General features: G+C 36.2%; 1 protein-coding gene across 1 annotated transcript; it reads right to left on the bottom strand.

Moving 5' to 3' along the window:
- Positions 1-2,254: 2,254 nt before the first annotated feature.
- LOC117917248 (chromatin modification-related protein EAF1 B-like) lies at positions 2,255-22,220 on the bottom strand. The gene is given in 26 exon segments (XM_034833458.1): positions 2,255-2,789; positions 3,258-3,414; positions 3,417-5,019; positions 9,734-10,087; positions 10,090-10,114; positions 10,207-10,422; positions 10,580-10,680; positions 11,897-12,013; positions 12,188-12,325; positions 12,544-12,593; positions 12,596-12,623; positions 12,718-12,771; positions 12,881-13,074; positions 13,169-13,226; positions 14,827-14,880; positions 14,976-15,496; positions 15,575-15,632; positions 15,905-15,985; positions 16,262-16,435; positions 17,717-17,992; positions 18,164-18,283; positions 18,388-19,858; positions 19,942-20,039; positions 20,139-20,193; positions 20,309-20,496; positions 22,136-22,220. Coding segments are annotated over 24 exon segments (6,063 nt in total). The 5' UTR covers positions 20,452-20,496; positions 22,136-22,220; the 3' UTR covers positions 2,255-2,789; positions 3,258-3,340.
- Positions 22,221-22,962: the final 742 nt, after the last annotated feature.

Genomic DNA, 22,962 nt, shown 5'->3' with positions numbered 1-22,962 from the left:
AAGAACAAGGATCATGGAAATTAGATAGCTGGGTCTGCCAAATCTTTGACATCGCCTCAGAGTTAAATGTTCTTTTGTTGGATTCCTTGCTTAGTTTATCTATTGGCATGTCCATTAGCAAAGAGGTAGAGCAAAACATTTGACTTCCTTTTCGGGAAGGTTCTGCTTCTAGGAAGAATTGATTTTTATAGTTATAATCTCTTTCTTATTTTTCATCAGGATGTTGTAATTTTTTTATGGGGAAGTCTTACCATTCCTTGCACCTAGTTATTTCTTGACAATAAAATGTTTGTTTCTGATAGATAAAAAAGAAAGATCACCAAAACAGCTGCTGCTTCTTTCCTTTTCTTCAGAGTTATTCAAAGATTTTCTGAAGTGTATCCTGTTGCCTAAGATGTCTTACCCTTTTTCCATCAGCTGAGTTTTCATGTAACCAAACAACTTTGGCTCCTTTTCACTCTTAATAAGACTTCCTTTTTTGGCCTTTTTTTTTTTCTTTTCTTAATAACCCACATAAACTGTTAGGTTATTTTTTAGTCTTTTCTGTCTACATTGCCCTATCACTTGTGAACATAACACTGTTCAAACTTGCCATCCTTGGTTTTTGCATCACTTGTGCCACCCATCAGTCGGACATACCAGGAAAGTTTTATTGTCTCATGGGCTTCCAATTGTAAAAATGCTCCTCTTAGCTCAATAAATATGTTACAACATTTACTTAGCCCTTTAAACAATCAAGCATCTACCAAAGCTTCCTGAGAAGAAAATTCTGGAATAGACTGAGAAGCAGTATTGCGCTGTTAATGTGTAATAGAAGCCACTCTGACCATGCTGGTGACTTATTTCATGATTTCTGCATTACTTTTCTCTCAAAGGCTAACAATCTACGGTTGCTACATATACATAAAATATGAACATCCAGACATGTTCTGGCCTCTTGATTGTGTAGTAGGCATTGGCAGCAATGCTTGGCACTCTGAGTTGTTCACAAAAATGTTGTTGGGAAGATTACAAAAAAATAATTAATAATACACCAGGACTTACTCATAATGGAGAAAAGGATGATCTCTTGAAGGCTGAATGCATGTTGGTGGTTGTTTGTTTGTTTGTTTTATTTTCTTTCTTCGCTCTTTTAGTTAGAAACACAGAATTCATTGGCCATGCTCAGGAACATGTTAGGAGGATTTAGATGCTCAATTCTACCGTCTCCTGTAATAATACTTTCACTCTTTTAGGCCATAGCTTGTCTGCAAAATTTTCATCTGACATTTTGGACCATTAGGACTAAGGGTTTTCCATGAGTTTTTTGGCAGTCTGATGACCTATAGCTGAGTAGTACTTTGCTTTTGGAATTGAATAAACTTGGGGATTTTATCATAGGAGGAAATGAATCATGAGATGTGGTTTTCAGCCAAATGTAGACCTTGTTTGTGGGTTATTGAAAGGGGGTTTATATCCTTCACTAAAGCAGTTGTATCACACCCTGCATATCATTTTCAACTAACCAAGATATTTTTTCTATTTTATTCTGCATATCATTTTCAATTGACCAAGAAATATATGTTACTATTTTATGTTTTCATTCAATGTCAGTGAATGTATAGATGGCCACAACACTGGATATGCAACTCTTGCCTACCGAAATAATTAAATAAAATCAGAGCATCATGTTTTTCTTTTTTGTTTTTGATTTTTTTATAAATTTTTAGCTGCTTATCATGATTATTGATTACTCTTTCACACTATGTTTGGTTCTAGAAAAACAGAGGAATAAAAATTAATAAAAGAAAAATCAAATTTAATTAAATTTTATTTTATATATATATATATATATGAAATTAATTATATATAAATAATTTATTACTATTTTTTTTTCATTTTCTCTTGTTGTCCTTTCCTTTTTCCTTTTTATTTTTTATTTTTTTGTGGTCATATTTTATCTCAAATTTTTTGGAAATCGAACTTAACCTAAAACTGCCAGTTTGAGAACAAAGCTAGTGACTTGTGTAAAATTAACATTGCATGATTGGGAATTTTACAGTGGATTGTTATGGTGTACAAAAAGAAAAGGGTTATTGAAAGAATGTACAAGTCCTTATGGTGGTAGTGAAGTCTCCTTTTCGCTTTGAAATGTACATGGTTCATCCGTAAAGTTGATTTTGATTATTCATTCCCACTCCCGTCTTCATGAGCCCCGGATAACTACGCAATTGCAAATAAGATATCGAAGGCTTTTTTTTTGGCATTATGGAAATTGGGGAAACAGCTTACAAATTACAACAATTCCACAAGCGCCCATGGCAGTGACAGATGATTGTTGCAGCATCATTGATCAAGAGTGTATACACCAGAAACCTTATATTCACAAAATTTTCAAAGGCTTTTCTTTTGCCCAAATACAATGAGAGCTACACTCCCCCCTTAAATCCAAAAGGGTAATAATACATCCACTAATCTAATGGGGCAAAAAAAGGAATGAAGCTCCTCCCCCACCAAGGAGGGGAACCAGGTAAAAGGAAAAGAAAAAAAAAAAGAAAAGAAAAGAAAATGTTAAAAAAGAAAAGAAAAGAGAAAGGAAAGGAGAGATGAGACCCCTGTACACATACCTCTATATCCGTCTCTATCTTCCCCAGGCTCTCTAGACCAGTGGTAATATACATAATTCCCCAAAAAAATTATGCCCCGCCAATATTCCATCAGTTATCTCTAGCAGAACCCCTACAAATAAAAATCGCCACCTCTTTCTTTTCCATCTTCTACTAATGCCCTTGTGGAATGACCAGCTTCATCTGCATACAAAACTCAATGCCTCAATTACCTCTAATTCCATTCAAATGTGCAACAAAATGCATAGATCCCACACCAAGTAAATGACTAAAAACCCAGTTGGAAGCATTAACATAATTCAATGCAGCCGAGCATTTCCTGATGGGGATAGTTCCCAAAAGGAAGAACTAAAGAAGGAGCGAAATTTACAAATCAAATTACAGATAGAGTCAGGAAGAGAAGCTTCCCAACATCAGTTGTGCAGGACATAAAAAAAAAAATAAAAATTGGATGCATGTGATGTGAAAAATAAGCATATGTCATCATCATAAGTATTAACTAAGGAATGGAGATATTATGCGTACCAATAAAAGCTATGGAATAATTGAAGATCATCAAGAAAATTGGAAAATTTTGTCAAAATGATGTAACCAATGGAGCTATATCATATGTATTTTAGATCACTACAAAGTATTTGAAATCAAAATTACCTGTACACTGCTGCCACAAAGGCATGTGGACCCAACCTGACAGGACCTACTGCTCAGAGAACTGCTCAATCCAGAAGGCTTGTTCATTCCAGTCTAGAGTTAGTGGGTCTGATATACATACTGCCTTGCCCTGGTTGCAGATGCTGCTGCTGCTGGACTGTTGCTGTTGTGGCAGCTGTTGTTGGGGTGATTGTTGTTGTTGTGATTGTTGCTCTTGCTGCTGGTGTTGGTGTTGTTGCAGTAGGGATGGCGGTGTTGAAGGCTGCTGTAGCTGTTGTTGCTGCCACTGTGACCCGCCATTATGCGCATGAGGCAAGCTACCTGATAACTGTCTTTGGACAGGCCCACTGATGGAAGGTACTGACTCACCCCCAGCTGAGCTTGTCATTGACGGGCTCCCAATGGAACCCACTTGTGTAGCTGGATTTGTTATACCAGAATCATATAATGATTCTTTATATGATTCTGGTGCTTTCCATTGAGAAGCACCGGCAGTAGAAACCATGGTAGACGATTCCATTCCAGCCTGAGACACTGCTGTTGTACTCATTTGGGATGTGTTATTCACAGGCTGTGGATCAGCTTGAGCTTGATCGGTTTGAGACTTGCTTGCACGGTCAGAATTTGCTTGACGGTTCGGTTGAAGCATTCTCTGAACATGCGGTTGAGTGTTAACCTGTTTATGGTGTGGAGACGGCTGCATCTGCAGCTGCTGGTGGTTGGAAGTCATAACTGATGGTGGAACCACTTGATGTGGAGCTGATAAGGTGGCATGACCAGATGGAACTGCTGGAACTTGGCCTTGATTGCTATTGTCAGAATGAGGAGGCATCTGCTGAAGTTGCTTTGATGAAGTGGGTGCTGGGCGCTGGGACTGGGTTGCAGACTGAGGCACTAATGGTTTAGCCGGTTGAACTGGGTTTACACCAGACCCAGAATATAGGCTTTGACCTTGCATCATATGCATAACCTGCTCGCCTTTCTCAGTGGCATGGCTTCCAGGAGCCATTGAAAGACCATTCAGATGAGAGGGATCAACAGAAAGGCTATGATGCATCAACATGTTCGCTCTTCCCGTTCCCTTCAGAAGTTTAGCCTGCTGTTGAGATTGTGACTGTTGTCGTTGTTGAGGATGGTGCCTGCCAGTTTGTTGAAACTGCTGCTGTGGCTGTCGTTGCCTTGGCTTCCCTATCTGATTGGTCAACCCACTGGCATTTATTTGAGGGTTCCGGTTGAGCCCATGAGGTGGCAGATGATGTTTCTGCTGCTCTTGTGAGGATATGGGTGTCATTGGGGAAGATGCCGTTAGAGGTGGCAACGTCACAGGCTGAGAAGTTTGCGAATGAATCTGAGAACTATTTTGCACAGAAGATGACATGGGATGTTGAGGCTGGGGTTGGACATGTGGCATCAAATTATTGGATGAAGCAAACTGTTGCTGCTGGTGCAACATTCGCTGCTGCTGCTGCAGCTGCCTTTCTTTAGCAACACGCATGGCATAGGCTTGCTGTGTGCTAGTAGTATGATTGGGGCCTTGAAGGTGAGGATGATGAGGGTTCCCAAGCACATGGGACTGTTGAGAGGACATTTGATGTTGCTGCTGGGAATGGATCGGATATGGTTGAACAGGAGGGACTGTCTGATTGGAGAAAGCAGAACCCATGCCATTGAAAGCAGGGACTCCTTGGCTGTTTCCCTGTGAGACTTGCATCTGATGCTCTGGTACCATCATTTGCCTCTGATGTTCAGGATTATGACCAGGCTATCAGACCAAAATAAGAACTGTTAAGGACTGGAACTGATATGCCATGCAACAGTTGCTACAGAACAATGTGTCTAAATATAGAGCAGGGACAGCAATTGATCATTTGGTGCCAATTTAGTGCAAATAAGCATAGAAGGATGTAAAAGTACATGACCAGTTGCCATGCCCAGAACAATATTCTTGTAATTTAGAAAAGACGACAGAAATAATTCAAGTTTATGCGCGCGCACGCGTGTGTATATATTCAATAGGTCAATAGCTCAAGTTCATATATACTATAATATAAACAAATTAAAACACCATATGATTACTATACCATGTTATCAGAGAACAATAATTATCTACCCAGCCTGCCACCAAACCCAAATCCACCTGCCTTCTCAAGGATCAAGATCGAGGTTTTAAACCAGTTTCAATTTTCAAATCTCCTCACATCCGGGTCATTACCTACCTGGTTATTACATTCTATCAACAATTTACTAACTATTAATCAATAAGATATGACATTAAATGTATATAATATTTGAGAAACCAACTTGCTCCAGTGGAGGATAAAACAAATAACTTGTAGCACCCTCAATGAAGCCTTTTCCCAGCTATCACCATCTATCAACACATTAATTCATTTTGGAAAGTCATGTCACATTATTGGTCACTAGAAGGGAAAGGAGCTGTGTGTGAACAAAACTGTTAAGAGTAGGAATAGTGCAATTGGGAGTGACATCAAATAAATGCACCTAATTCTCTAGAAGGTTGCATGGCAAAATCTGCACCTTGGTTTAATAAAGCCATGTGAATACACATGAACTTACACAGTTATGCAAAGAAAGTTATAACATGCAAAGAGTTCAAAAATAAATACTAAACCTGCAGTTCTGATTAATCAAGTTTCTTGTATTCATTGAAACATGCTGTCAAAATACGGGCTCAATCATTATTATTTTTTTTATAAGAGAAAATACTAAATCATTATTAAATATCATTGATTAATTAGGTTGTGCATGATCAGGAAGCTATCTCACCAAGATAAGACAATAATCCAATTAAAGTAGCAAACCCATATACATTCAAGATCAACTATACTCATCTTCATAAATCAATTCTACATATATTGGACTTAAAACAAAATCCAGCTGTTACTTCAAAAAGGGCATCTTTGGGCTTATTTAGAGGAACCAATTGTGTCTTTCTTGTTACTCATAGAGCCTGCACAGTAAATTAAGGCACAAACAAAAGCAAGAAAGTTCAATCATCTCTATTGAAATAGATCCTCTCGTATACATCTTGCTAACTGATAAATTTTGTGTCTAGCATTGTTCCTTCCCCTCACCATGAGGTAGGACAACCCTAGGATGCTTGCCTACTATCAAATAGGTAGGCTAGGGTTTTTAGTTTTTAGGGTCTAAGTAGAGGGGCAAAGGATAAAATTTATGATAGAGAAAGATAAAATAAAAAATATAAAGAAAGAAGATACCAAGAAGAAGAGATAGAAACCTTTCTCACTAAGGCCTTCAAGGAGTCTCACCTAGAAAAAAATCAATTGAATCTCACCATTTAAGGATTGCAACACTTGCAAAAAACCTAATATCATCTATCATCAATTAATTACTTTGGTTTACAGTAATTAGCCTTATTTATAGGCTTCTCTGAGAAATCCAAAGTCTACTAGGATTCTAACAACCTATTATATCTCTCATTCTAATTCCCCTACAACTTAATTAGCTATTCTTAATTTAACTCCAACAAATACTAATCCTAATTTAATTCCAAATAATATTAATCCTACTTTAATTAAAACTAATACTAAATCCCTTTCTTGATGTATATCTTGAACATTCATCCTTATCCATTCCCCCTGACTTGAATAAAACTTGACCTCGAGTTTTAGTGATTTTCCACAGTCAATTGAAATCTTGAGTAATGCCTTCCAACCTTTCTTTTTTCGTCGACTCTTTTCCATGATAAGACAAGGCATTAAGATCTCTTGAACTTGTTCAATTTCATGCAAGGCAAGTATCAAACTTCGAAAAACTTTCAAATGTTGCAAAACAAGTCGATAGTTCTTGAAATAATTACGTGTCATCAAAAAGCTTGTGGAGAGTTGCTTCCCACACTCTTCTTGTAAATTGTCTTACAGGAGAATAAGATTCTTGAATTCCCTAAATTCAAAGGAAATTTCAGCAACTCATATTATAGAATAGGATTCTTCATGTTTGCCACCAATCATGATAATGTTTTGCCTTAGGAAATCAAGCATTGGTTCTTTTAAAGCTTTTACAACTTCTTTGAGCTCTCCTACAAGTTGTTCTAGGATTAGTTCCATTACCTCTTGCATTTTAAATTCTCATTGGCGATTTTCTCCTCCTCACTAGTAACTTTGAATTACTTCTTAGTGGGAGTATTTGATGGCCCTTCTAGTTTCAAGGATGTTAATTTTTCTTTTGGTTGCTTAAGTAGTGGAATTTCCTTCATTAGACAAAGGATATTCTTACGCCCATTGCACACAAGTGGTCAAGTGTTCTTATATCCATCATGTTGAACCCTTTCATCAAAAAGTCACGGTCTTCCAAGCACCATATGGGTAACTTTCATTGGCAAAACATTACACCATATTGACAACTCAAAATTATTGTTAAAATTAAATGTCATTAGACAACAATAACTCAGCAAAATAGATGTGTCAATTGAATGATATTTGATAGAGATTTGGATGCTCTTTTCTCTATAGATTAAGCTTCTCAACAAGTTCCTCTTAAGCTAAGTTGGAACTACTTCCTTCCTTTATCAATAATCATTGCACATAGTCTCCCTTTGGCAAGCAACATGAGTTCGGAAGATGTTAGTACATCGCCAATCCTCTTCTTCATTTAGCCTTGGTATGTTCACCACCAGTTGCATAAAAAAGTTGTAGCCTTCAACCATGGTTGCATACATTGCTCCACTCCTTTATTGCATACGCCTTCAAGCCAAGAACTTTTGCTTTTATACCAAAACTGATGTAGGACAACCCTAAGATGGTTTTCTACAATCAAATAGGTACACTAGGGTTTTAATTTTTTAGGGTTTAGGTAGAGAAACAAGGGATAAAGTTTATGGTAGAGAAAAATAAAATAAAAAATATAGAGAAAGAATATACCAAGAAGAAATAGAAACTTGAGAGCCTCACTAAGGCCATTTAAGAGTCTCACCTAGAAAAAAAAAAATCAATGGTGTCTCATCATTTGAGAATTGCAATACTTGCAAAAAAAAAAAATAATATTATTTACCATCAATCAATTACTTTGGTTTGCATCAATTAGCCTTTATTTATAAGCTTCTCTAAGAAATCCAAAGTCTACTACGGTTCTAATAGTCTATTATGACTCTAATTCTAATTCTCCTAACTTAATTAGCTACTTCTAACTAAACTCTAACAAATACTAATCCTAACTTAATTCCAAGTAATATTAATCCTACCATAATTGCAAATAATACTAAGTTTCTTGATATATCTTGGACATTCATCCTCATCAAACCCCACCCCCTTTTTTCTTCTTTGATATTCAAACAAAATAATTTTGTAGATAGAACAAACTTTGTGTCTTTGTGTCTTGTGTTGTTTTCAATATCTAGAAACCTCACCTGTGGTTCAATCTTAATTTCCACATTAGTCATTGCACATTTGTACACACCTCTCACCATTCAAACCCTACTCTTTACAATTTCTCCTGTAGATCTAGTATTAAAATACATAAAGACTCGGAAACTAAGCCTGAAGCTTCTACCTCACATTTATAGGTCCAATACCGGATCTTGAACGTTTGCCTTTCAAAACAATAAATATTTGTAGTTGTTGCTACCTAAATAACTAGTATCCAATGATACTTCAAATATGACTATTAAAAAAAAATCGTGATAAACTATTAATAATATAAGTGGCAGACATTTTCATACTATTGTATTGTATTTATATACTAATCTCTAAATTAAAAAGGTCAGGTCATTCCGACAGTATGTTTGCATATAGACAATAAGGCATTGGCCATCATAATCAAATTATATTAATAGCAGAATTTGTCATAAATCCTTCTTGAAAGGACCATAAAATTGTCAAAACAATACACCCAACAAATAACATATCAACAGATAGCGTTGAGGCTAAAAGAACAGAAATATTGGTGGGGGATATCAAGCAGTTCAAATAGATAGTCTTACTTATTTGATAGATATTGATGTAGATATCTAAGCCAAAACAATTTATTTGTAGTCCTACATATTCAAGCTATTGCCAAATCAATTGAAAATTTCATAACATGACTATATATTCTCAAGCAAAATATATCTTTGTTCTCAGAGAATTAATTGAAAGCAGCTATTTTCTTTCAAGCAGTATAAGTAGGAAAAACTAAGAAACGAAATGAAATAGTGAAGTACAATGCTAGGTAGTAATTTGGCTAATTTCAAATAAACTAGAATAAATGTCATTTTAGACAAATAAAATGCACTTGACCTAACCCTTCCAACCCATTGTAGCCCTAATAGCTTGGTGATGCGCAATCCAGAGGTTGAACAGAGGTTAAAGATAACTTTTTATTTCACTTTTTTTAATTTTAAAAAAAGCACAGTTGCTTGCATCTTTTTAACATCCTTGCATTTAATGTAAGCAAACTCATGCTCACTCAACTGAGAAATTCTGCAAGTAACATACTTAACAAAAGGGTAAATAACTCACCCGTATCATATGCAAAGCCTCACGAGGCCGAAACATTGAGTTTCCTTGACTAGGACTAGCTCCAGAGTGCATATTTACAGGGCTTGGCATTCCGACCATACTGGAGGAAAGCATACTTCCAGAATTCAGCATAGTTGATGAGGCAATTCCTTGAAACCCTGGCCTTGGCATTGGTATGCTTCTATTCAGCCCAGACACCACTCCCACACCATTTCCACCAGTTAGCATGCGAACACTACGATCAGTTCCTTGAAGAGTCCCAGGAACAGGCAAGCTGGGTTGCTGAATGTTCCTACTGGATAACATTGGATTATATTGTTGCATTCTTTGCTGCTCATCAACTGGTAAAGATGTGGCTCTTGTACCGAATATCTATTATCCCTAGAAAAACATAAGACCCAACATGCTAGTACATAAGCACAATACAATGACAAGAGCAAACAGAAACCATAAGCTGTAGCATTGCAAACTACCTGACAGAAGGATTGAGTGGACCAGATGGTGATGACAAGTTACTGCCAAGAACAACGTTGGAAGACCCTTGAAGTGGAGAATTTGCACCAGAAGCAGGAAGCATTGATGCTACAGAACCCTGGTTTGAAATTGCTAAACCGCTATTATGAGAACCTTGATACCCAAGGGACATAATGTCTGAGCTTGATGTAGTTGCATCACAGAGATCAAGAGGCCTTCATTAAAACAAATAAAACAAAGAAATAAAATTTCTTAACCAAGACAAATGCAATCACGTTCCAGAAAATGTGAATTTAAAAAAATATTATGTGATGAAATAAGTTGAATACACTGCAGGTCTACCACTAATATGCACAATAGCACCAAACTTACGTTAGTGGACCTCCATTCAGGTTATTTGGGCAGACTTGGGTAAGCGCAAAAACGTGAGAACTGTGGACTGGTGCTAGTTGTTTAGGTTCCTGATTATCATTCTTCACAAAAAGCAAAATAAAACAAAAGCAAAGTCATGAAAGAATTCAAAATTCAAAGTAACAAGAACACCAAGTGAACTTATAAGGTTGTTTTCAGATTTATGATTGTAGATTCCACCTTCCCCAAGATCAACATAATGCTTCAATTTTATTTTATTCCCTTCTAATCTCAAATCAAGCATTGCAAAATGTCAATCTCAAAGCCATGTACCAAACAAAACAAGGAAAAAGTAAATTGGGTAAAGAGAGACAAAAAGGGGGATCAATGAAGAAGTACATTGAGTTGAGATAGATGAAAAAGGGGGTTCAATTTCTATTTTAATGTAAATGGACAAAAAAGAAAACAGCATTACAGATTTGGATTTGTGCATGTATATGTGCAATGACAGAGCCAGGAAATAAGTTGGGGGTGTGGGGAGGGAGCAAGATCTAGGAATTTATTTGAGAGGGGACAAAAGTAGAACAACTTGCTTGTGTAGCCTACTGGTAACCATGAAATTCATGTGTAACCCAATGAGAAAGGGATCAGATCCCTTGGTGCCCACTTGCTCCCCATGTATCATATGGCTCCACCACTATATACACAAGTGCACAGTTTTCTGTGCTTTTTAGTATTCAACAAGGTTTTGAAACTTTTTTTTTTTTTTTTTTTTTTTTATCAACAAGGTTTTGAAACTTAAAAGTTCACATTTTTCCAGTACATCTACAAATTTGGATCCCAATAATGGTCAAAACAAGTACAAAACAAAAAATTGAAATGTAAATGTGCAATAGATTTCAGTGCTCTTGCATGAAAAATTTATATAGACCTCAGAAGTTCTTTGAACTTCTACATTATATAGAGTTGATTAATATGGAAAATCAATCATTTTAAATACAGGGCATGCCAACATTCCATAATATGGTAACAAGAACGGAACAACAAACTACTAACACTAGCTATTCCAGAAACCAGCAAACTGAAGCACAGAAATGACCTCAATCATAGAGAAGAAAAGAGTATGGAAATGTTGAAGTAACTAAGTTCGATTCTGGGACAAACGAATACTAATAAAAAAATGCTTCAAGAAATTACCTTTGAAGAAAGAGAGTATATTCCAATTCAAACAGTTTATTTAAGAAAAGGCATCCATAGAAGCAGTATCAGTATTTGGCTAAAATCTAGCAATATGTTTGTGCCAGGATGGATACAACTAGTACACTTCAAGGCACATACCTGACTCCTTCGATAATGATGCTGCTGCCCAATCAAAATGATTTTCTCAAAGTGAGACTTGAGGGTTTCCTCTAGCATCGGCCCCTGCAAATGTTGAAACAACTGTCTGGCACTGCCCTGAGCAAGTGTAGAAACAGAGATAAATTCAAACAGCTAAAATTAGCTCAATGTCAACAGTCTAGAAGTTTACATCAATACAAAAAATAAAAAAGGAATTATTTTTCTTTTTTTTGATCAGCTAAAAAAGGAACTATTTCTAACTTGTCAAAAAGGGAAAATCAAAATTCTTACCTTTGGAATGCCAGGCAATGTAGATGGATAAGGCTGAGATGACCCTGAATCTTCAGCACTATCAGCCCCATCACCAGCAGTCCTATCCATTAAAATTTTGTGCCGCTCCTTGCATTCCTTAGGCTTGCGGAAGATGCACTGGATATGTTGCACATGTCATTAAGATTGCAATTCCAACATCCAGGAGAAAAAAAAAACACAAAAGAAAAGGAATAAACACCAAGGAATCGGCAAGGAATTGGCACTTTTTCTGGAATAGAAACGTACAGCATAAACCAGTTTTAGATGATCTAAAACAAGACATAACTTGGGCCCAAAAGAAGTCTATATGAGAAACAACTTTAACTAACATTTACCTTGAATTGGAGAGTGCTGTTGATAGCATCACTTACAAGCTCCCAATTGCACCCATATCATGTACAAGGACCACAAGTGCCTATAATAATAACACTAGTAATACTTCAGCACTTTTACTTTCTATCACTAACAATAAAAAAGACAACATCAGAAAAAGAAAAAGGAAGAATAACCTGATCTTCAAAGACGGACCATGGACTTCCTGAACCTGGCTGCCCCGCAGGCAACTGCAGATAAATTCGAATGCTTAACTACGTGGTGAAATTTATGTTCAAAAGACGCCATTAAAAATGGGAACAAGTTGAGAGCATATGGCCAAGTAGGCCATGTAAGTACCTTCAATCCTTTAGCTTTCCTGCCCCGATCCCGAACACCAATCATCTTGATGATTTTATTTGGGTTGGACATATTACTCATTTGGGACGCCACTGGAGAAGGAATTGACCCGCTCATTGGAGTAATGTTATCAAAAGTATTATCTACTGAATGCTTTATCTTCGGTTTCTTTGAATTATGTTGCCCAAACAAACCTGCAGGGAAGACATTTGAAAATGTAAAAGATAGATAACCAACAGAATGTCCAACCGACCATTGAAGCATACATGAGGAGGAAAAGTGTTTTACCACTGCTTCCATTAGATTCAAAATGATGACCCTCTGATCTCTTTTTTGAATGATCCCTCTGCATTTCAAAGGACATCATAAAGCATTCAATGACTGCCTCAGAAAACAATATAGGATGCATACTTTTGGCAGACCAAATGAATCAATGAGGAGGTGGAGTCTGATCCAGAGAAAAATTCAATTAAAGAAGCAAGGAATGAAACAGGAAGGAGCATTGATATGATAAATAGCATAATTCTGCATGCCACTAATAGAACAGTGTGCATTTCACACCATTCATATTATTATAACGAGGAAGATGCCAGTTTGGTCTCTCCGTAATGGAACTTTCAAAAGTTAACCTCCAAATCTACTTCATTCTCACCATCTAATCCACAACTCCATATATTTATATTTATTTAGGCTAATTCCATGTATTTATAGGTTGTAAGTTTTTAATATTTTTAGGAACTTAAATACTAAAGCAGGTGATCTGTTTCAATTTGAGACGGTTAATATATGAATGACCCATATTTTTCGTCCACCGTAACTTTTTGCAGATGCACCAATATAATCAACATATTAGTGTTTCTTTTGTGTTTTTTGGTTACAACTGCTATAGATTATATAGATACATAGATAGATAGATATATGCACCCATGAATGTGTGCATGGCGGTCCATGCACATAATATACACCTTACAAATCTTTTTTATTTGTTTTGATAGGTAATATACAACTTACAAATTTATCAATATGAATCAATAATTAACAAAAATAAAAATGTCAAAAATCTTACCATTAAACTAAAAGACATTTTCTTACTCCACTAACTAGAACTATAACCACATTATATCTTAGTCACAGTTACAATGGTTTATTGATCTTCTCTTTTACCCAGCAAAGGATATACACCTTGTAAAAATCCTTGATTAAAAACTTTCATTCTTATGCAAAGCATTTTTAGAGGGTTTACAAGGATAAAAGGTAGGATAAAAAGAATGTGGGTCAAGAAAGTGAGCAAATTGTGTGATGGTTTAGGATTAAATATAAAATAAAATAAAAAGGTTTCACCTAACCATTTGACAGTTAATTTCATCTTCCCAATTCCAAAAATGCAACAAAAAGAACCCATTCTATGGTTCCTGTAATTTGAAAAATATTCTCTATCGATTCTTTCACCTCCTCTCATTTTTTAAGTCACAGTTACCCGACTTTATAATACATTTCTCCACCAATATACTTGTACTAATCTAGTCAAAGCCCCAGCTCTACCGAACAGAGGCAGACAGGACTAATAAACAAATATCTAGGGAGACATTTTCCATATTATCATAAGTTCTTAATGATAAGATTCTGAATAACTGAGAACTCAAGAATCAAACAAGTAAAGGAATGCACCAAAACAGGTCAACATAGCAATAACAAGGAACTATCATGCCCTTCTAAATGAGATTACCATCAGAAGCCAAATAGTACATTGATAGATCACATATATCCAAATCCAAAGAGCCATACCAACTCTATTACTGACATCCTTACTACCTAAAACATATTTTTGTTAAATCATCAAAATTAGATGGTCATGTCAGTGATTTGGATTGTTGAAAAAACCAGATGCATTGTCTATCAAGCAAATCTACTCAATCCACCAAATAAAAAAAAAAAAAAAAAATCACCTGTTCATTATGAACAGTGGAATCAAGCTGCCATCTCTGCTCATAAGTGGAACCCTGCTACAATGCATAATCCAGGCAACTTAACCAATGATAAAAAGGGAGAATACAGTAAGGCCCTAGTGCACATTGAAATATGAGTTTAAATATACCAGATGTTTTGCCTTCTTCTTCTTTTTAGGTTTAGTTGAAACTTCTGCAGAATCAAATAGTAACTGCTTTTCAAAGTCCACCACTGACTCAACCTCCAAACTTTTCTGGATCTGGGATCCACCGTGTAGAGTGCTCTGATCATCCTGAAAAGAACTAGTATCTCCACTAGAAGCATCTGTTTTATTTGGAGCCTGCACACAACCAGTCACTCCAGCCCCAAAAGGACTCAGCCCCCTCGGCCTTGAAGCACTGCGTACACGTTTTGTTGGAATTGAACCAACATTAAGACTATTGGCAGGCCTCTTTCCCATTAATGCAGATTGTTGAGCCCCAATTGTGCAGTGTCCATAAGGAAAATCAGATCCCATTTCATATGGCCTAGCATTGTACGGCTTTATTGAGTTTTTCTTTTTCTTCTGGGAATATTTTGATGGCTTGCTACCTTCAAATCCACCTGGCAAATAATAAGTGCTTGTTTCTCCTTCATCCTCATCATAGCAATTCTCTTGAGCTCCAAACTCTGGATTAGGAACTGATCAGGTCAGTAACATAAAATTAAAACAAGATAGAAATAAATCACAACAGCCTCCAGCAATACCTGCTACAGGATCATACATAGATGTTTCAACTTCCTCTTGCATGCTACTACCAGTTTTCTGCAATGATTATCATGCCAATAAATAAGCTACAAAAACACACACACTATGCAGTTTAGAAATAACTGCATTTAATAATCTTAAGAATACTATAAACACCTTTCAATTAAAATATGAACATCATTTCTAAGAACAGTGGCAACAGATGTGTGGATTTATCAAGAGAGAAAAGAAAAGGTAAATCGCAATCTCCACAACAGGAATGTGATTCCACATATTAGCAGGAAGGAACAGAGAACACACATATAACACGTTGATGATTATATGCTTACCTCACATTGCACCATATGGGACTCAATAGATTTTCTGTAGGTTTCCATCGCACCAGCAGGAACTGTGTAAAAGAGGCTTTCCTGCCAAAGTAGAAACTCGATGTGTAATTAATGTTGTACCCACAGCCAAAACTAGATAGAAAAAGAAAACAGTCGAGATATGCAAGAATTTTCTCTTCATGAGAGAATCAAGGTGGTTTTTCAAGATAACGGAGACAGTCTACTTAACAGAATTAATAGATTGATGGGCATTAGTGTGTGTTTGTGAGTTCATGCATATGGAGAGAGAGAGGCTTCCATGGCCAATATCAAGGAGGTTAACTAAATATGCAAAGTATGAGGTGACTTGGTTCATACTTCAGTGAAGCGATCCTCCCATAACATGTCAACAATGCCTGAATCAGATAGCCTTTCAGGAGTCAACGGCGCTTCTGCTTGGACAGGAGGAACAAGGGAGTTGTTATATTTCAAGAATCTTACAGCATAAGCCTGAACAGTTTTTCCAGGATGCTCCAGGTTTTTGCTAGCCTCCTGCCCAAGATCACCACATCTGTGAGTACTATATATCACAAAAGATAAGAGAAAATTTTGATGTTTCAGAGGAAATAATGTATCTATGGATCACCATGAAGAGACCATAAGGGCAGAGCTTATGACAATTCACAGACAACCCAATTTGCAATCTTTTCTTTTGATAGGTAGACTGCCCAATTTGCAATCTATATCAATAACTCCAGACAATGAAGCCTTCTAAAGCTACATGATGAAATCATTCAGCTCAAACATGATGGTAGGCATCTTATCAGAAGCCACAATGCAAAAGTTTTGTTCAATCATCATAGAAGTGTCTGATTGTCACAGAAAAATGACGTGTGTAAGGATACTTATGCAACCAAATTTGAAAGTTAAATCAACAAACCAATGGAATCCAGGAGACACTGATTGTTATTCATTACAATCAGAAAACAACAAAATCTAATAACATCTATGTGCATTTTTTACTCCACTAAAGGAATTAAAAAATTTAATCAGCCTCCCAAGTCCTTTAAAGAATTCATTTTTGCTTTAAATATATTAAAAAAACCCAACAGTTGGTGAAAAATTAAAGAAGAAAAATCTAAAAGCCACTTTTAAAATAGAATGCAGCATGAAATATTTAGAATGCTTCCGCAAGTTAATGTAGTACCAGATTTAGCTTTGAAATAGTAAAGATCTAATAGCATATTTACTAAATGCTGCATAGCTCACAAAATGGCAGCATAAATTTTTTTTTTTTTTTCCCTTTTGTGATAGGTAAAATCAAAACTGAATATAGGACAAAATGGCAGCATAAATTGACACTTCAAAGAAACCAATGAGCTAGGACAATATACTGTTGATCCATGTCTACAGTGTTGCAAGCCATCTATCTACAGTTGTCCATGGTTAAATCTTTTTTCCTTCCTTTCCTTTGTATCTTCTCTATCTTTACAAATACTGTTTTCCTTTCCAATTCATCTAACTACCTTCCAATTCTATACCATCAATGTATCTGTTCCTCTATTTTTCATACAAAAGTTTCCCCTTCTTATTCATCAAATGGAGGTACCTTTACATAAGTAACAGGAAATTCAATCCTGAAATTGAAGACAAAAGAAACCATAGCCAACCAGCCATCTATTTTGACAAATTAAATGGTAAAATGAGGAAAAAGAAAGAAAAATAATCACTACCACCAACAGATAAAACAATAAAATAGCATGACAAATATATAACTGAAAACCTACAATAGAGCAGTGACCAAAAAAGAAGGTCAAAGTAAATAATCATCACCATATTGGCTTCTCCAATCTTGTCCACAGGAACTTCATTTCCATCGATCCTCCTTGATCCCACCAACTCATATTTGCAGTTTTTTGGACCAACACCTAGATCATCACCATGTAGAAGAACCTCTGCCGAATGCCAAAATTGCATGACTGCCTTTGCCAAGGCATGAGCTACTTTCTTTTGCTTCTGACATTGTTTTTGTGCCTCAAATCTCAACCGAGAAGAAAAAGAAACGCGATAACAGATTTGAGCAGCAGTAGTTATCTTCCATAAACGCTCCTATATGTGAATGAGAAAAAGAAAGGGTAAGTTTGAAAGACATGAAGTTGGAAATTCCAGTTACAGTATTTTTCTTTTAGATAAAAAAGAAGAGGGAAAACAAAGAATAAAAGGTAGAATACATCTGTGTGTGTGTTTGTGTTAGGGGAAGATGATCATGTGTAATCAGACCTGCGCAAAATCATTTGCCAACCATGCCATTTCCTCAAGGACAAAATCCCAGTGAGATTTTCTGTGATACTCCAAAGGTAATGCACCAACAGATAATTCAGCAATCCTCTTGCGCTTAGCCTGTTTATTACATTGTCAGACCTTCAGAGCCTAATGAATAAAAGAATGTGCATTCCAGGTTTATCAAATTACAGATCATAATCAAAAGAAAATAAAGAAGCAACCTCAATGATTCGAGCCTCTTCCAAAATTGAATCCTCATGTGCCTTATCCATGATTCTCAAGCGGTTTCCAGCACAAGTTTGAAGATCTGGGGTAGCAAAGGAGCCCTTCCTGGACAAAGTAGCTTCAGGAAGCTCACAAATTGAGGAACCCATAGAACCCTGAGGTCTACCAGTGGACAAACCTTCTTTGGTGGGATTAGAATTATCACCAGGCATATCACCTGGTTTTCTATCTGTATTTGACACAGAATGGTCATTCTGTTCCATTCCCTGAATATTAGAAGGATGCTTAACCTCATTTTGTGAGCCAGATTGACTTCTATGTATTTCTTCCTCAACTACAACTACAGAACCATTCCCCTTGTGGTTTTGATGCACAGAATCAAGAGCATCATTGATAATAGCACAACTATCAACATCCTTAGCCTCATTCACTTCTTTAACCATTTCATCACCTGCAATATTTGGTGTTCCTTCAAATGCTAACATTTGCTCACTAGGATTTCCATTAGAATCAACATTCTTTGGAACAGTACACTGATCACTATCATTATTTCCATCTATGCTAAGGCTAGTTTGGGTGCAAGAGGACTCTGAGTCTAAACCCTTTGTGCCAAATGCTGCACCACTATTTTGACCTTCATTTGGTAAAATTTTTCTCTCTCTTTTAAGGTTGCTAAAACCATTCAGCTGACCAGAACTTGTTTCATTTTCACTTTTTACAGTAGCCGCAGAAGGAAGACATTCAGGCCCTGCAGAAACTACCTGTTCCCTTCCTCCAACTGGATCAGGATCTGCAGATGCTACGTCAGTAAGAGTTTGCTGAATGTCAACTTGCACAGATTGAATATGTTGGTTATCCCACTTGGACGATGTAGTATCAAAGTTAGTTTCAGGCACACTGCCTTTTGTGAGGCTGCTAGTTGCTTCCACAGCCTGCACACTATCCAGCACCATATCCAACTGATTCTCAGGAGCTACAACCTTAAATACCACGTCACCATTTGAACTTATAGATTTGGGATCAGAAATGGGAGAAACGTTATGATCCTTCTGATTGTTGAAGTTCGTTTCAGATATTGACCCCTTTGCATCCCTTGAACCATGGCGAGCAGGCAAAGAAGAACCATGGCCACCACGAGATGGAACTATATCAGCAGAACTTGATCGAGCACCATCACGATTTGATCTGGACCTATTTCTTCGAGCATATGGACGAAAAATAGCTGAATCTTCAGATTCCTTTGCATTTTGGCTCCCATCCACCTGGGATGACTGTTCTGATGGAACAATGTTGTTCCTTCTACTAGGATGTAGGGAGTTCCTATCAAGTATCTCATTTTCACCATCAAAAAGCAAGAGATTATCAGCACTATTTGGTTCACAAACTGTAGGCCCCCCTGGTCTGCCACTACTTTCAACAGAATCGCCATGAGGTGAGGCAGTCAACGCAAAACTGCCTTTTGCTTCACTGTTACAAGAACATCATCTAGTTCAATAAAAATAATACAGGTCATCCACAATTTTTAATTCGCATCTATAAGAAAGAATAACCTGGTAACAATCTGTTCAGGATGCTGATCTGTGAGGGAAGTAGACTGGACACTAACTGAAGCTGCATGTCCAAGTTTGAAATCCAAAGGATTGCCACCCTGCAGGTAAGGAACATTTAATCACCTGGATATGCTCAAAATAATATTTGCTTTGATAATAAGAGAAGATAAAAGCAAGGAGGGATTAAATAAACATACTTTCTCAAGAAACTCTAGCTCTCTTCTCCTTTCTTCACGAACATCATACTCCTGCCTGTAACCAACAAATAATAGTTTGCTTCATTTACACTAACAGTATTATATCTATATATATAAACAGAACTTCAAAATGGGCTAGGGTAAAATAAAAAGGAACATCCCAGTAGTACCTAAGCTCTGCTTGAGCCTTTTCAATTGCTGCTCGGCGTGGAGAGGGTTTGCTACCAATTCCAACTCCACCGTCAACAACACCTCCCATGGAATCAACTTCTGCATTTACTAAGATAGCAGTTCCTGAGCTACATCCATGCATTCCTATCTTAACTACAACTTTTCCCTTCCCATCGATTTAAGAAATCTATCAAATCCATAAAACCAAAAAACAGTGGGGGTCAGACAAAAATGAGAAGTCGACAGGGAAAAGGCATAATTAGTGAAAACTAAGTGTAATGGCCCATGAATGAATGAACATTTTAGGCCTCCTATAAACTGAGAAATTTGCAGCAGCCGATAAACATGCTGATGCTCACAAGCACACTTGGAATGAATCTCCTTATTTGAATGAAGATTCAAGCTTGTAAAAATTCACATGATTCAACCAAGGAGACAAGATCAATCTACTAGCATGACACCTTAAGATAATACCATTAAAATAATCCAGGAAAATAGGTTTTGAGAGAATAATCATTCATGTTATGAAATGAGAGGATTATACAAAAATTATCCATTATCATCCCCACCATGTCATACATAATACAGGTCCTATTGCTGTGCTAAATAGTCCATAATTATACATTCCCTTGCAGTTCTATGTGTATAGAAAAAATAAATAAATAAATAATCAATGATGACTGCTTTATATTCAAATACATGCTTGCCCTTAAAGTTCTCTATGTAAGATGTCCCAGAACAAAGAGCAAACACCAAGAGTATGAGTTCAGCAAGACTAAAAAATTTACAGTCACTGCCTATGATGATCAAGCAAGGGATTTCGACACTCATGCACAAAACCCTAATGTCAACCCTAACTCATCACCCAATTAATATCAAAGATGAGTAACACCCAGGTAGTAAAAACATGCATCCATTATAAGTAATAACTATCAGTCTATCACAGAAACAAACTCTCAAATGCCATACACACATTGACACACCACACGTTCAGAAAGATTAATGATGACACAAAGAAATCATGTCTTAAATCAGAATTAGGACAGGAGTCAGACACATACAACATGTGATCAAATTTAACAAGAAAAGAACCTTAATGCCATCATGCAATAAAATTCCCTGAAAGGATAAGACAAATTGTTCTGATAATAAACCCAAATGTTGCCAATTAACATACATTAAAAGCATGAAACTATCACACAAAGATGGTAACTCTTACATGACAAACACAAAGACAACCAAAGAGAGTACCCCTATACAAAATGTGATCAAATTTCCAAAAAATAACACGAGAATTGTAATGAAAACAAACTTGAACGTTGCCAATTCACAAAGCAATCCACTCCAAATAGCAATGCCAAATGCTAAATGATAGTAACAACACTACGAGAACAACAACAACACTACAAATTATTTACATGTTAGCATCAACAGAGACTAAGCCGCTGGGAGCCACAATTCTCATGGAAATCCCATGAGGTATGGAGCACCAACAAGTACAGGCTCAGTCACATGGTGACGGAACAGAGGAGAAGGGTTGCCCATGCCCGCGCTCCGGGACTCAAAACGCAGCGTTTTGGGGGCGGAGACACCCTCCAATCAGCGAATTGCGATTCCACAATCCGTGTCACAGCTGCGAGTTCCAGATTCGAGAGGCACCAAACCCTATTCAGGGGACTTGAATTTCATTTGAGAAATGTTGGTCTCTTTAGGGATTACACGTTACATTTACGTATTGGAGTTATTGTATGGTTCAGTGAGAAGACGAAGAGGAACGCGAAGCAGAAGAAATTGGGGATTAGGGTTAGGGTTAGGGTTAGGGTTACCTGGTGCTGAATGACGCGGTCGTTTCTTCTCTATCTCTCTCTCCTCTTCTTTCTCTCTTTCTCTCTCCTGAGGCCAACGTGAGAGAAACCTTTTTAGATTTTTATTTAATTTATTCCATTTTCTTTAAATCCTTTTACTTTTCGTATTCTTAAAATTGACACCGAACCATGTTGCATTGATCTTTCGAGAAATTTTATTTTCCTCCCTTGTAAGTTTCATATCTACAAATTCTTTCATTATTTTATGAAAAAAAAATCAAAAATAAAAAAATTAGTTTTAACTCCCTTTGGATTCTTAGACAAATGGCTTATTTCAAAATTAAATTTAATCGAATTATTTTTTTGATTTAGAAAATATTAACACAATTCGAAAACATTTTTTATTTAGAACATCTTTTAATTTTTGTTTTTAAAATGAGAAATTTTATATACAAGTGATATCGATTTTACCTTATATTATTAAAAATCATTTTCATGAATTTTTGAATTTGAGGTAATTAAAAAAATTTTATAGTTCAATATTTAAAAAAAAAATAAATCATTATTCTTTTTTCAAGGTAAATCTCAATGAGTTCTTGTATCTTATAAATATTTTGAAAAGAGAAAACAAAATGCATAGGTGTTTTTTTTTTTTTTTTGCTTAATTCTAAATATAACTTAAAACTATATAGTACTTAATAATATTAAGTATTAAGTTGTTTGTTTTTGTAATATTTTATTTATATTATGTATTAAAAAAATCAATATGTTACTTTTTTATTTAAAAAAAGTTAAATATTTTAGTTTTTTCAGTTCGACCAAAAATTTATAATAAGTCATGAAAAAGT

This window comes from Vitis riparia, chromosome 7 (genome assembly GCF_004353265.1).
Source record: "Vitis riparia cultivar Riparia Gloire de Montpellier isolate 1030 chromosome 7, EGFV_Vit.rip_1.0, whole genome shotgun sequence".
NCBI lineage: Eukaryota > Viridiplantae > Streptophyta > Magnoliopsida > Vitales > Vitaceae > Vitis > Vitis riparia.
This window is presented reverse-complemented; position numbering and strand designations above follow the sequence as displayed.